Below are 14,434 nucleotides of genomic sequence, written 5' to 3' on the forward strand. Positions count from 1 at the left end.
GGTGCATCCCTCTCACACCCCCAGGCGACATGCTACCACAGCTCATTCCTGTTAAAAAAGAAAAAGAAACAACACAACCAAATAAGCCCGAACAGCTTCCATATAAGCTTCAGACATATAAGCTTCCGGGAAGCAGCTGCACTAAAGAAATCAAGCAGCTTTCTTTCTTCAGACATGAAAAGAGGCAAAGTCCCCATGTCGATAAAATGGCGCAACACATGCAACCGCTCCCTAAGAGCTCACCTGCATCCAGTTACTAGACGGCCAACTGCAAGCAAGCATGCGCCACTCTAACCGGACACAAGATAAAATGAAGCCCTGCAACCGCACATCGCCTCACGCCATCCAAAGACTGGCGCTATTGGGCACATGGGTGCGAACCTTTCACAGAAGAGCAGCCGATATTGAGCTCGGAGAGAGCGCTTATCGGTTTTTATGAACCGCTTCGACTGTTCCACTCCACACAGGAAAGCTGGCTCAGCAGCTTTTGATAACAATGGCCCAGCCAAAGATACAAAAGAATACGGTGCCAAAGGGTCTTTAGTCCACAGCGCACAGACTGACTGAGCTGTTTGCATGCACGAGATATGCTAATCAGTGAGTAGAGATTGCAACAAAAGCTTCGAGAGCATGCATAATCTACAAAGAGGAAGGCCTACTGCACAAGTGCAGCCAGCAAAAGAAGTGCACGCAAGGTGGACGGTGACACTCAAGGGAGTCTGCAGGAAGACAGCATGTGGCCTTCCAATTTCTTTGACAATAAATAGCACCAACAGCCACTAGGACAGCACACTACCAGTACGTGCAGTCACAAAACCGGTGAGATACACACGCACACTAACGGGCACTGTGCAGGCTTCTTCTGATAGGCCGTCTCCTAAAGTTTCATGCACTACTACCCCAGTTCCTCCCCTGCACAGATCCATCTTCAAACTGTGCACGGATGATAAGAGTGCATGAAGACAGCAAGAGTAAATTTCGCAACTCGTGATTTGCCTCTTTTACACGGGCACTTGTCATGCTGTTTTCGTGGGAATAGGCAAAACAAAACAAAATAAAACAACAAGTAAAAGGTGAATTAAAGAATCGTCTATTCGAGGTGGCTTCTAAGACCATTGCCATTGCACAGTACAACTGTGTTCTGCAAGGGGAGCACTGTTATGAACATCTAATTTCATGAAGACAGTCCATAAATATTGAACAAGCTTTCCTGAAGCATCGAAGTCCTTAAAGAAGCTTGCTAAACCCCAAGCCATTGCTGAATGCATGATGCATATTGCTGCAGTGCCGAGGACACTGCTATTTCTGCCGCTTGCCCCTGCGGGTGGACAGCATGCAGACAGGGTCACAGGAGCTATGTAAGGCTGAAGAAAGACTTTTGAAGAAGACGCAAACATTTTTGAGGACGCTTAGCTTGCCCACTGATTCTAGCGGCTTCCCCACAATCGCCGAGCCCAGGCCTACCCAAAATACCAAGCTGGGTGGCACCTAATAGGAGTAAAAGTAAAGCACTTATAAATGGGGGGGAGGGAGGGAGGGAGGGAGAGAGAGAGAGAGAGAGAGAGAGAGAGAGAGAGAGAGAGAGAGAGAGAGAGAGAGAGAGAGAGAGAGAGAGAGAGAGAGAGAGAGAGAGAGAGAGAGAGCATGCTGACTCAATGAGAATCCATTTAACGACATGCGTCACAGCAACATTCCAACTATGTAGTTATGCGCCCCATATCAGTTCAGGTTGCTTGCAAATATTTAAGATCTCCGTACACAGCCTTTTTTGTAATCTATGTCAATTAAGATACAGCAGCTGCGGCTAGGGGATCAAAACTGGTGGTGCAAACCAGCTAAACCTGAGTCACTTAAAAAGAAGCATTTCAGAATCAAGATTTCCCCTCAAAGCAAAAACGCTAGCTAGTGGCAAGGAACTTTCCATGGAACGAACGCACAAAAAGAAATTTTACAGTATAAAGACAGCGACAACACAACTGCCTTGCACCCTGCATCGGCATGTTTATGTTACAAAAATCTAAGGAAATTAAGCCCACTGGAATTCTGCAGGAGAGCTCCTACCATGCTTGAAGTGTGCAAATTTACTCATTATTAGAAACAAGGTTTGTTTTGACCACAAATTTATTGGCACTAAGACAAACCAGTTTGACCTCCCATGCACCAGTGCCAAGCATCTTGTCGCAGCTAAAAAGACCAGATAGGTGGTAACTGCCATTATTAAATTTTAAACTAAGCAGGCACATGCAGGGCTAATATTTATCGGCCTAATGATCATGATAGGCTAATCTTAACAAAATACGAACTAAGCATAATTTGAGTGCAAAGAAGCAAGCGGTTTTCACACAGTCAATGTGCGATGAGCTTATAAAGGCATTGCAATGGCCTGTTGGTTCCAGGACAACTGTTTTCTCCAATTATGTGCAACGGCGAAAAAACAGGAACAATGCAGGCATTCACATTTGCTAAGTGTACGCTCAGAAAAATGACAAAATAATGCAATGACAAGAGTCGCACATTTTATAATCTTTCTAGTCTGGTTGTCATCAAAGTACAGTCAGCACTGTTATCTCCCCTGAATGCAATGATGACCAGAATGCCACGAGTGCACTGAGAAAAACGCCCTGTGCTGCTATTATGGCAAATTTCTACTGCTTTGGGAAAACTTTGGAAGGGAGACACTATTCCATAGATCTGTAGCCGATGTATTACCCATGTGGCTTGTAGCACTTGACGGGTGCAGACCTCTCACGTCACTCCCGTCCATGCTGCTGCAGCTCATTCCTGCATGCAAATTTGTTATTAAAAAATGAGAATTAAGATTCAGGACATTGCTGATCACGCAAAAATAGTGAGCACTCAAACAAAACTAATAAAAAACAAAACAGCCTTGTCTAAAGATACCCGTCATCCAGCATGACATGCGCTCGATGCATGACATGCATCAAGTGCACCTCACGCAGTCCAGAGTGCCTGACATTACCTCGCAAGCACCTCAGTTTGTTAGCAAAATGGGTCAGTGACTGCTAAGCTTCAGATAATTTCTTCACTCATAAGTTAAGCCAGTACTACATGGTGCAGTATTCCTTTGCGAATACCCGCCGCGGTGGCTCAGTGGCTAAGGCGTTGTGCTGCTGAGCACGAGGACGCGGGTTCGATTCCCGGCCGCGGTGGCCGCTTTTCTGATGGAGGCGAAAAGCAAAAACGCCTGTGTACGAGATTTGGGCGCACGTTAAAGATCCCCAGGTGGTCAAAATTAATCCAGAGCCCTCCACTACGGTGCGCCTCATCGCCTGCATTACATCGGCGCGTTAAACCCTACAATCAATCAATCAGTTCTTTTGCGAATCAGGTACTGCAACTATCCACCCTTGCGAAATTCACAAGGTCTTTTACATAAAATGCTTGCGCATGCAACAATGTTCCCATGTGCAAAACAAATTGTTTCAAGCTTGTCATAGTAGCAACATGTGCAGTAATTGCAGGAAAATTTGTCTGCCCCAAACACTTCGCAGTTTGCCACAGCTGCATACAGGTAAATTCAGACTAAGTGGAATGGGTTTTTGAGCTGCCACTCACAGATGTTATGCTATTTCGTGCCCCACACGCTGTATTGAGAACCAGGCACAGCACTTTTACACTGTACGCAAGTGAGGCACACTGTAGCTAAAAAGCTTCTTCACTTCTTTTCTAACACGAACAGTTTTGCGTGAGTGACATAAAATAATGTAATACTTATGGCGCGAAATCTTTTGCGCCGCCTTTCTTGTAGCTATTTTTTTTTTTTTGCGCCCTCGTCCTTCTAGCGCCGTTATTATGCTTCAGGCATGTTACACCAACTCACGTACACTTTCGATTATTAAAGTGCACCGCACATTTCGCACACGAAATATGTGGTGCACATTTTGAAGAAATACAGCCGTATTTATTATCCTTTGCACACAGCCACTTTAACAAAAAGAAAATTACGAGCCGACTGTCATTGCACTTTTCAGTAGTCGTTAGGTAAATTGAGCGGACAAAGTGAACATCGCTCCAAACTAGATGAAACACTCACCTTGATGGAGTCCCAGAACCAAATTTGTATCCATTTCTGCAAATATCGAAGAATAAAAATGACAGCAAGCCAATGATGGCGCACTTTACTAATAAGAAACCAATGATGTAGCACCACGCTGACAGATGAATGTCGGCGCAGATCCAAAAATTGCGCGCGAATTTCACGATCGTACCGTGTTGCTTAGTGTGTAAATGATTGCACTATATATGTACACATTTCTCAATTGAAGCGATGACTCACAGCTTGTGTAATTGCCTGCAAGGGGCGAATCGTGCGCTTTTCTACTTGAAGTTTTCCGCGCCACCATCGAACAATAACAAGCCCGCGCGAGTAACATGACCACATTTACCACTCTTTATTCAAGCCAAGAACATTCTGTGTCAAGGCACACTCAATTTAACTGCATGCAGCCGAAGTAAGGCGCGCAGTTACTGCACTAGCAGTCTGGGAGGTTTGAACTAACCGTTTAAAAACGGCTCGTAATGTCACCGGAGTCCTTTTATAAGAAACAACATCGTTATTACGGACGCCATGTTTCCACCTTTGTGCAACGGAAGATAACAGCATCTTTAGTTTATAAAGGAGAAATCTTTTCAAATCACTGAAGTTCACCGAAAAAAATGCACAACAGCCGTTTCGCTCGTGCGAATGCATTAGTTATTTGCAACGCACGCTTAATGCGCGCGAGAAAATGCGCGCAGATAAAACATGGGGAAAGGGGGTCCGTTTACTGTGAAAAGCTTACCTCTGTGAAGTTATCGCGGGTACGATGCTGGACGCAGGATACGCTCGCAAACGCTGCCTGACAATCAACACTCCATTATGTAGTCAAAGGATCAACATCTTGTCACCAAAAACGCGGTAAAAGCGGACATCAAATGCTTTCGATAAAACGTCAAAACCCTCCATTTGTTTATGCCAGCGTTGCCAGTAACTGGACGCGTGTTTCCGCTATACGCGGCCGCCTTTCTTTTGCACATTTTATGATGGGATTATAGCGCGAATTTTCAATTAAAGGCAGTAGTGCTTTTGTGTGAACTGTCACACGCAGGCGCGTAGCAGGCATGCACGGTACATCATTCGCGCCTGGCGCTCATACAGTCTTCTTTTTGTATCTGGTGACCACGCTGGGCAATATAAACTTGTTCGACATGCGAATTCGACGAAAGGAAAATTAATATTACCAAGCGCTGGCCTTGTACTGAGCTGACTGCTCACACAAGTCATCGTTGCACATTTTTAGAAAAAGAAATCAGCTTTGTTTTCACTGGTGGAATATTATATGACGTTGATTTCGGTGCGGGGAGTTGTAAAACGAAACAAGAAGATTTGCGAATGCGGAGAACTGCAATATTATAAGCCGCTGATTTGAAAGGCGCCTAAAACACTTCGGTGAACTCTCCGTCTAGGACATTTCGGTGAACTGAACTGATAGTTTACCGAAATTTCCTAGGCGTGACAGTCCAACGAAATGTCCTAGGCGCCTTTCAAATCCACGGATTCAAAGCGTTGAACATCTGTAGCACGAAGATCTATGAAAAATTGATCATTTATGGAAAAAGTGATCATGAGCGTACCTTGCCAGCCGAAAAAAAAAGGACCATTGTAGGTCCAATTGGACTTATCAAACAACACGTACCATATTGGATCCATTTGGAAACTGAAATTGCTTTGGACGGGCCCATTTGGACATGCATGCATTATGTTTTTTTTTTTTCTTCTGCTGGGTTGATAGCAAAACAAAAAAGTTCGTTCACCTCAGATGAACGGTTTTCGCGAGAAAAGAGCAGCTACCGACAACGTGCTAGCACTGGTTTAAATTTGTCTCTCGAAGTCCAATTACAGTATTTTGGGGCTTCACGTATATGCATCAACTAAGTACAGGGGCCAGAACTTTTTAAGTACACTGAATCTGTAAGGGTCAACTATGGCCTAGAGGAGCCGCATTGAGCCTTTTCATATATCTGACACTCATCCACGAAAACGAATGTATCTCTTCCCTGGTGTCACATATGCAAGCGATAGCTGCGTTATCTGCGCGCGCGGTGCGGCATGCTCACGTCGCACAGCTTTCGCAAAAAAGATAAACCCACTTATCGCTGTGAAATATACATTTCACACCGGTTATAAGTGGGTTATTTGTAATTGTAAGAAGTGATTAAGTGGGTAAGACTTACACTTTAAGTGGACAACCGCAGTGTCCACTTACAATTTGTCTATTTACCCACAGCACGTGCTGAATTCGAAACAGCTAGCGGTACGTGCTGTGGGTTGTCACGAGCTCCGGCTTTCCTGTGCGCAAAATTAGAGTCGTCTTAGCGACTAATTGTTATATAATTTGTTCCCGAGTAGTTCTGATATAAAAAAAACAGTTGCAGGCATTTTCTGTAACAATACCTGTAGCGTTCACAGCTTCGCCGTGAACTATAAATTATCAAGACAATTGTAAACGAAGCTCGATCGGTATAATATTTTGGCGGCTTATTGTCATATAAGTTGTTTTGGAATACTATTGATAACACAAGAGTTAGAGCCGTTTTCTGTAATCATCGAGCTCCCTCCGTAGATGCAGTGAAGCATACGCTTCACTGCGCAACAGGTAATGTGGGAAAGCCAGATTACAAATTCTAACACGACCCTTTTAAAGTCGGCTTCACCTCGAAATACGAATGCATTGCTAGGAAGACATTTTCTCACGGGCAATATAAGCCGCCTTATAACAAAATATGAAGGCCTAGGACTTTTTTTTATTTTTTGGGGATTTTTCTACACTGGGAACTGGCTCTAATGGGCCAGAGAAACCTGCTCCGGAGGGAGTGTGACACGATACCAGGATACACTGTCATCAAGCCCAGCCCTACAACAGCTCCGCTCTTAATATAGCTGCATACCTTTCACCCAGAGGACTGCACCTATCCTCCAAAGTGTTTCAATGGCTTTTAATCGCAAACACATGAAGCGATGTCCACTATCCTTGGAGGCTGCACCCTGCAGCATGCATGAACACAAAGATTCTTTGGAACCTTAATAGACTGAAATCTTTCCTGGGCTCCTGAAGTTAAGCTCTGTACGCGAATATCCATGAGTAAAAAATTGTCGGATATCTTGCTGGCAGCCAATGGGGCAGTGACTGTCGCTTCATGACACTGTTCTGCAAAGCCTATGTCGACGGTGTACTACGTTTTAGTCTCTGTTCTCCAGAAGCTGCCATCCACAAGCAGATAGCAGCAAGTTGAGGCCAGAAACAATTGCCCCTCTATTTGCCTTACCATTCCTAAAGGGTCGTCGTGCCTGGGAAGGGTCGAAAAAGCTGCCTGTTTGCCCTTGGATTTGATTCAGCTGCAAAAAACCTTGCGGATACATCTGCGGCATCGGCTGCATGCGAAAACTCGTACATTAATGCATATGACAGAAAATGGCAACTCGATTTTCAGGCAAGCAGTGAAGACCATATTGCATCTTTCCGCACCCTCCTAGGCACCAAAAGCAATGCTGTCTCATTTCCCGCCCTGGACCCTTTTGCCCCTACACATCAGATGCAACATCCCCAGAATTAACTCCAAGAAAAGTATGCCTCAATGTGGCCGACTACAGTTAACACTTGATCCCATAAGCCAGCTGTACTCTGGGGCAAATCACATTTTTACAGGTGGCTCATGTACACCTGAGCACAGTTCTTCCGGAATATTTATTCCCACCACTGGCCAGGCATTCTCATACCGCTTCAAGCAGACAACATCGTCTATCTCAACTGAGCTTCATGCCATCAAGGAAGCAATATGTTGCATTCTCCACCAGCCGCCGGGCAATGGACCATCTTCACGGACCTGAAGGCAGCTCTCCAAAGTGTGCAGCACAACTGCCTCAGCATTCACAAGCACGTCTCCCGTGAAATCGCACACTTGCACCACCAAGACACTAGATAACGTTTCAGTGGCTTCCCGTCTGCTGTGGCATTTTAGGGAACAAGAAGGCAAATGGAGCTGCTTGCAGGGGCCTACAAATGCGAAATATGAGGAATATTTTCTTCACTGATCATGATGCCTCAACTATGATGAAGGAAAATGTCTGTTTCCTTCCAGAGCATCATCACGCCTTTTTGCACCACATAGACCCTTAGCTCAGGATGAAGCTGCAAGAGCTACTTCGGTGCCTACTAGAGATCTTTTATCTCCGACTACGTCTCAATGCAGCGCTCATAAAGTCATACCTGTTTCGATTTGGCGTGACCATGAACCCTTACTGCTATAACTGCAAATTGCCGGAAACCGTGAAACACCTGCTATTTGAGTGTCCCACTTATATGCAAGCAAGATGCCATCTGATGCAGAAAATCGCGTGCCTAATCCCAGGATCAATGACCTTAAAAACATACTTCTTGGTTCATGAACCTCGCCTTAATTCAGCTCAATGCAAAGCACTAGCAGCGTTGTATGATTATCTAGAATAGATCAGCGTCAGTGAAATAATTTAAAATAATACTGGTCTTCAGATGGCTTCGTCAAACTGCTCACACAAACTGAATGCTGTTTTTTTTTCTGTTGTGCTTGTCCGAAAGAACAGTGAGTTTTTTTTTTAGCTATGGCAAAAAACACGAAGAGCAATCTTGTGACGCAGATGAAAATGATTAAAACTTGTGGACACAACAATATTTAGATATATATAATTGCTCTCTTCATAGATTCCAACTTATCTATTTTGTGCATCGAGCAGAAAGTACACGAGTAGTCTCCACGCAGCTGTGGCATAGCGAGTAAATTGATGCCAAGTAAGATGCCAAGATGGTAGACCTTGCATGTGGCCAAGGTGGAGGATTGGCCGAAAAATCTTGAGAGGTACTCACGGCTTCCCAGAGAGCCAAAACAACTTTAACTTGATCTGCAGCAGTGAAGTGGTTTGCAGCGGTACCGATGACAATTTCATGCGGTGCTCATACCTAGAGGAGGAGGAACTTTTGGCGCCTGGAAAATGCGGCTAATAAACTGAGTAAAATGGCTGCCAGGTCTTTCATCAGCAAGGTTTGCTTAAATAGTACCTGCTTTAAAAGTTTCCACCCACTAGGCCGGTTTTCAACCAGCTGAGTCGGTCTTTGACCCACGCTGCTGGTTCATCCCCAAAACTGACAGGCATTCTGTGCTTCTTGCAATTGTCAGGGTGAACGCTTCGGAAAAGGCATGTTGTAGTTGTTACAACCTCAATTACGGTTAAAAAGTTCTTCATTCTGCCTTCCTGGCTGCACTGCTATTGTTTTTGAAATTTTCTCATGCCCTGAATTTGTATTGCTTGTGTTTTACAGCCTATTACCTTCCACTTCCACATATATGCTAGTGCACGGCTGTACAACAGAGTGCCCCTTCAAGGACGAACCTCCTCTCAAGGGGCAGCAAAACGGCCTAAGAGCACGTGTTAGCAACTTTGTGTTAAGATCAATCATTTCTTCTTCTCTATTTACCAATTTTTTAAAGTAATAATGTACATCTGGGCAGTGGCCCATGGATGCCTACGATAGAATTCTGGCTCCTTTGAGGCAAGAGGGGTGGAGGTGCAAAAATCTCTCACAGTAACGAGTTGAAGTAGAGTTGAGAATAGGAGTGTCAATGTAGTCGAACACGGATACATCAAATTATTGTCTGTATCGAATAGTCTGAACATCGCTTCGGTAACCCGAAGCAAAAATATAGCGCTGTTGTACGCCTGTATCGAACTCCTGATCACGGGCACATTCAATATATCGAATGCTGTGCCACAAGTGCCCCTGCAAGTGCGCTTCTCTTGAGGGGGTGATGTGATGACGATGATGGCTTCTGGCAGGCATTGCCATGCTAGGTGAGGAGGTGACAGTGTCGCGGCGCTTCGATGACCTCCAACACCTGCTGCGCCGACATTAGCATGGGGGGCACAGCATGGCAGCGAGAATGCAGGGAGTGATTGCGTGCGAAAGGCAATAAAGGAGGAGGGGAAACCAAGCGGAAGCGCTAGATTTCTGGCATTTTTTTCCGTGTGCTTGAGCCAGCGATTACCAGCTGTGGCTCGTGCAGGGGGGCTGATGCGTCGTGGTGCATGTTTAGTTTGTCCACTGCATGCGTTTCGGAGCAATGGCCCCGAAAAAATGGAAGAATTTGGATTTAGCGATGAAAACAGACATTATACGACGGGCACAGGTCGGTATAGAGATGTTAGCTGCAGAGGTATTTGAAATTTCTCGCAGTATTTTTGAGCCCAATACTACGCCTCAAACCCGATGTAAAAGGGAGGGCAGCACGGTCACGGCTCGGCCAATCCAGAGCGTGTTGTATGCAAAGCGACTTTGTTGTGTGGCTCCAGACGAGAGGTGTTCGGATACCGAAGACGGTAGTGCTAAGTGCCCCGAGAGCAAATTTTTAGAGCTGTCAGCATTCCCATGTGCCATTTTGAATGACACAAAAGCACACAGTTTGTAAGTGCTGCCGACGATGTGCAAGCTGCGGTGGACATCATTGGCGCCACAGAAGCAGACCCTACTAGCGGCCCAGACGTTCCCACTGCCGACTGCAGCTGACCTTGATTCGCCACTGTTGTGGCACAGGGTACAATGCCGGATTTTCTTATTTATATGGCGTTTGTAAGCTTGAAGGCAGTGTGATGAACTTGACGACGCAGAACAAGAAGCAAGCAAACCTCACAGGCTTTTTTTATGTTGAATAAAAGGCGGTGGCCATCATGCTGTGGTTCGAATTTTCCGTGCCGAGGAACAAATCGGTAAGCAACCGCTTGTCAGTCTCGAAAAGCTCTCATTGATGTGCAGAGTTATCAGATAATCTTCAGACCGGCATATTTTATATATTGAACTATTCCGCGATCCCCTTGGAGTTCGATATATCCGTGCTCGACTGTATAAGCAGGTGGATTTTCTCTGAAATGAAGAACTTTTCAGGCTTATTCACAACTTCAGCGTAAGATATGCAAACATGAGGAATAAACAAGAAGACACAAGCACTGCTCACCAACTGATTCTTCCCTATGTAACCATTGCGTGCATAGGTAGCAAAAAAATCCATACACTAGGGCAACATGCCACTCAGCTCCATTGATGACAGCAAGGCATCCAGATTGGAGAATGAAGATATTTTGCCGAAATGTTTCTATACCTGTAGCCCTTGCCATTGGCAATTTAACTCATAATTATGGCCTCTTTTCGTTAATTTTTAAACAACAATAGTGAAGGAGTTCACCTAAATTCAGACAGGCTTATATACATGTAAATACGGTATACATAAGCACCTGTAGTAGAACGTGGTAAATTTGTCAACGGGCCATGGAAAAGAAAAAGGATTTGGGAAAACCTGTCACTAAGAGTTCACTGTGTGTGTGTGTACATACGCATAATACTATATATAGCATTATTATGCTCGTGAAACACTATCTTGTAGCAGAAGCAAAGGGTCACTGTATGTACAAGACTTTATCTATTTAGTCCAATTAATTTGAAACCATGCCTGCTGCATGCCACACTTCTACCAAACTCATTCAAAAGACGTCCACAAAACGTTAGTCTCATTGCAACGAGCACAATGAAACAGCAAACAAAAGCAGAAGTAGGAACAGGACTCTCATCCTGTTGCTACCTCTTGGTCTCCCACTAAGAACATGCAGCTAGGTATTAGGGTCATCCAACCACTGAAATTTGTTGCCATTGCAGCATCACACACACAGCACTGGCCAAAGACTACCACCTCGCTAAAATTAGAGCTATCTCAACTTCTGAATGTAATATCTGCAACATCTCCTGGTTGCAGATATTACATTGTAATCGACTAGATGCCTTAAAGAAATCTAGCAGCCCCAGCTGAGAGACTGGCAATACAAGCTGCAGTGCATTATTTAGCACAGTATAAATCAATGCCGTGCAAAAAATTCCAAGTGCAATGCAGTTGTAAACATGCATAGTTTATTCGATAATAATAAAGGCATGAAATACACCACGCAGAAGACAGATTGCGGATTAGCAGTTAAAGCCAGGTCTCAACTCCCACAAAACTGATGGAGTAGAGCGAGCTACCCAAGTGTACACAAAAAGCCAGACACAAAAGTGATGGTCACATTTGCTTCAGTAATTAAAATACTTCAAAATGTGCAAGAACAAGTGCTCTAAAAGCGGTAAAATGTGCATAAAAGGCTGCTACAAAATACAAGAGCATGATGATAAAAATATTATGAAAGACTGCATGAATTAACACACAGTGTTGCAAATTGGAGTACGTCATAATGTACAATGGTGCACAGGCATTATGTGCAGCATTTGCACTAACACTGTTTCTTTCTTATCAAGCTGTAAAAATGATGAAAAGCTTCCCTGTCTAAAACTTCCGTCAAAACACAAAGATGGCTTAAAAACAGTGCACACACAACTTGTACCCACTCTACTGCTGCAGCTTCTTTGTCACACGAGCGATAAGGTCATTAATGTCAGCCTCCTTGACAATCTTGACAAATATGCCCCGGCGTATAGTTAGCACCTTGAACCAGTCTGGGAGCACTTTGGAAGCCAAGGTGACAAGGGATTCTATTTCACTCACTGCCTGAATGGAAGAAAAGCTCTCACGGATCTTTTGCACAAGGTCGTCCTTGGGGATGGCTGCCTTCTGCTCAGCAAGGAAGAGCGATCGCGTGATCCGGATGAATTCTGGAAGCTTTGTCAGTTCTGCCCGCTCTTTCTCATCTTCTGGTCGGAGGGTCATTTCCTTCACGAGCTTAAATGACTCCCTCGCACGAATACGAGCAAGCAGGTCCTCGGAGATTCCCTTTAGGCATGTGCTTCCTTTGTCTTCTTCCGGGCGTGAAGGCGACACAGTGACGGCTGCTCGTTGGTCAGCGCTCATGCTCAGCAGCGCTTTCTCAATACGGTCTCCCAGCCTTCCCTTAACCCTATCTAGTACATCCTGGGCTGTGGAACACGACCTCTTCATTGGGGACTCTGGAAGAGATGCTGAAGCTATGGCAGGAACGCTGTCCAAGGGAAACTTTGGGTGCCAGCGTGTTATGGCAGTGGAAGCAATATTCACAGGTGGGGTCAAGTTCAGAAGGAATTTGTGGTGGTGCTCTTTCACACTGGAAAGCAGGAGTGCGTGAAAGCGCTTCCTACGATGCAACAAGTGGCCGGCAGTGAGCATCTTGGGTTCCTCAGGTGGCAGCTGTGGCGTCACGACTAGTTGGTAGCCACTGCCGGAAAGCGCACGCTGTTGCAACCGCTCCTGGGTTAGAATGTAGGCGTCAGGAAAGACGGACTTGATTTGGCCTAGCTTGGCCTTGTTGAAGCTTTTCTTGGACATCTCTTCCACAGAGCGCTTGAGTTTGTCAAACGTGCAAACTTCCTTTCTGTTGAACAGCATGCTCACGATTATGTCGCAGCACCTGAATATTTCGGCGAGTTCCTTGTAACTGTAAGGCAGCGTCAGGCTCGGCACTTGTGGTTCTGCAAGGTGGTGGAAGCGCACATACGCTGGGTCCTCCACCACCTTGTCCCGGGAGCTGAGAGGCTGCGCTTTCTGCACTTTGCCGATGGCGGCCTGTGCTTTGTCAACTGCTGTGAGCCTGGCATGCAGTTCCTGCAGCTTTCCGGACGACGCGAGCCTTTTCATGGCGATAGCCCCTTTCAGTTTCGCCATATCTGGTATTTGCTGCGACGAAGACGGTGTTACAGGCATTTCACTTGCCTCTTTAGATGCTGTTTCTGCAGTGGTCTCTCCAACAAGGCTTCGCAAGTCAGTCTTCTCAGCATCCTCACGAAGTAGCAAGCGCTTGCGAACTGAACCAGCAGGTCGCCGACTTGGCAAGCAGTCACCGTGGTTATAGTTCACTGGAGTTTTTTCTGCGACGTCGACGCGTCTTTTCTTGCGAGGCAAGGTGGAACATGGCTCTGAGCTACCGCTTATCAGAGCCTGGTTGACCCCTTTCGGCGTTTGCAAAATGTCGACACTTTTACCAAACAGTCCGATCTCTTGATTTTTCAAGGCACATCCAGGCTTCTTCGCACTGTAATAGCGGGTGAGTGCAGTCTGTTGCATAGAAGACATTATGCACTAGCCATACACGTTCCCGCCAAAAAAGTAAACACAGCACGCACCCCACTTCGCTTTGGCGGGAGCTTCCACATCAGCGCGCGCAAACCACCCAACACGCAGCAATGGCGCGTAAAGGAGGCAAACAAACAAAAACATAACAAGGCCGACGTTGTTGCCAGCACCTATGGCCAGCACAGCGTAGTGTAGTACTAGAGTGTACTAGAAACTACAAAAAACTAAGTTTATTGCACTTATATAAATAAAAATAAAAATAACAACGTTTTACGGTTTTACAAAGTTGATGATGATATTGGGTACGTGGTCGCAAAAAAAAGCA

The 14,434-nt window shown here is 45.3% G+C and overlaps 1 protein-coding gene across 1 annotated transcript; it reads right to left on the minus strand.

Annotated features, from left to right (window-relative positions):
- Positions 1 to 11,967: 11,967 nt before the first annotated feature.
- On the minus strand, positions 11,968 to 14,283 carry Dup (chromatin licensing and DNA replication factor double parked). The gene has a single exon (XM_077687154.1). It carries the CDS (start codon positions 14,107 to 14,109, stop codon positions 12,457 to 12,459), a length of 1,653 nt encoding a protein of 550 aa, XP_077543280.1. The 5' UTR covers positions 14,110 to 14,283; the 3' UTR covers positions 11,968 to 12,456.
- Between the last annotated feature and the right edge of the window lie 151 nt (positions 14,284 to 14,434).

Source organism: Haemaphysalis longicornis, unplaced genomic scaffold, assembly GCF_048455015.1.
Source record: "Haemaphysalis longicornis isolate Haplotype H1 unplaced genomic scaffold, Haemaphysalis longicornis Haplotype H1 scaffold_1, whole genome shotgun sequence".
NCBI classification, from domain to species: Eukaryota; Metazoa; Arthropoda; class Arachnida; order Ixodida; family Ixodidae; genus Haemaphysalis; species Haemaphysalis longicornis.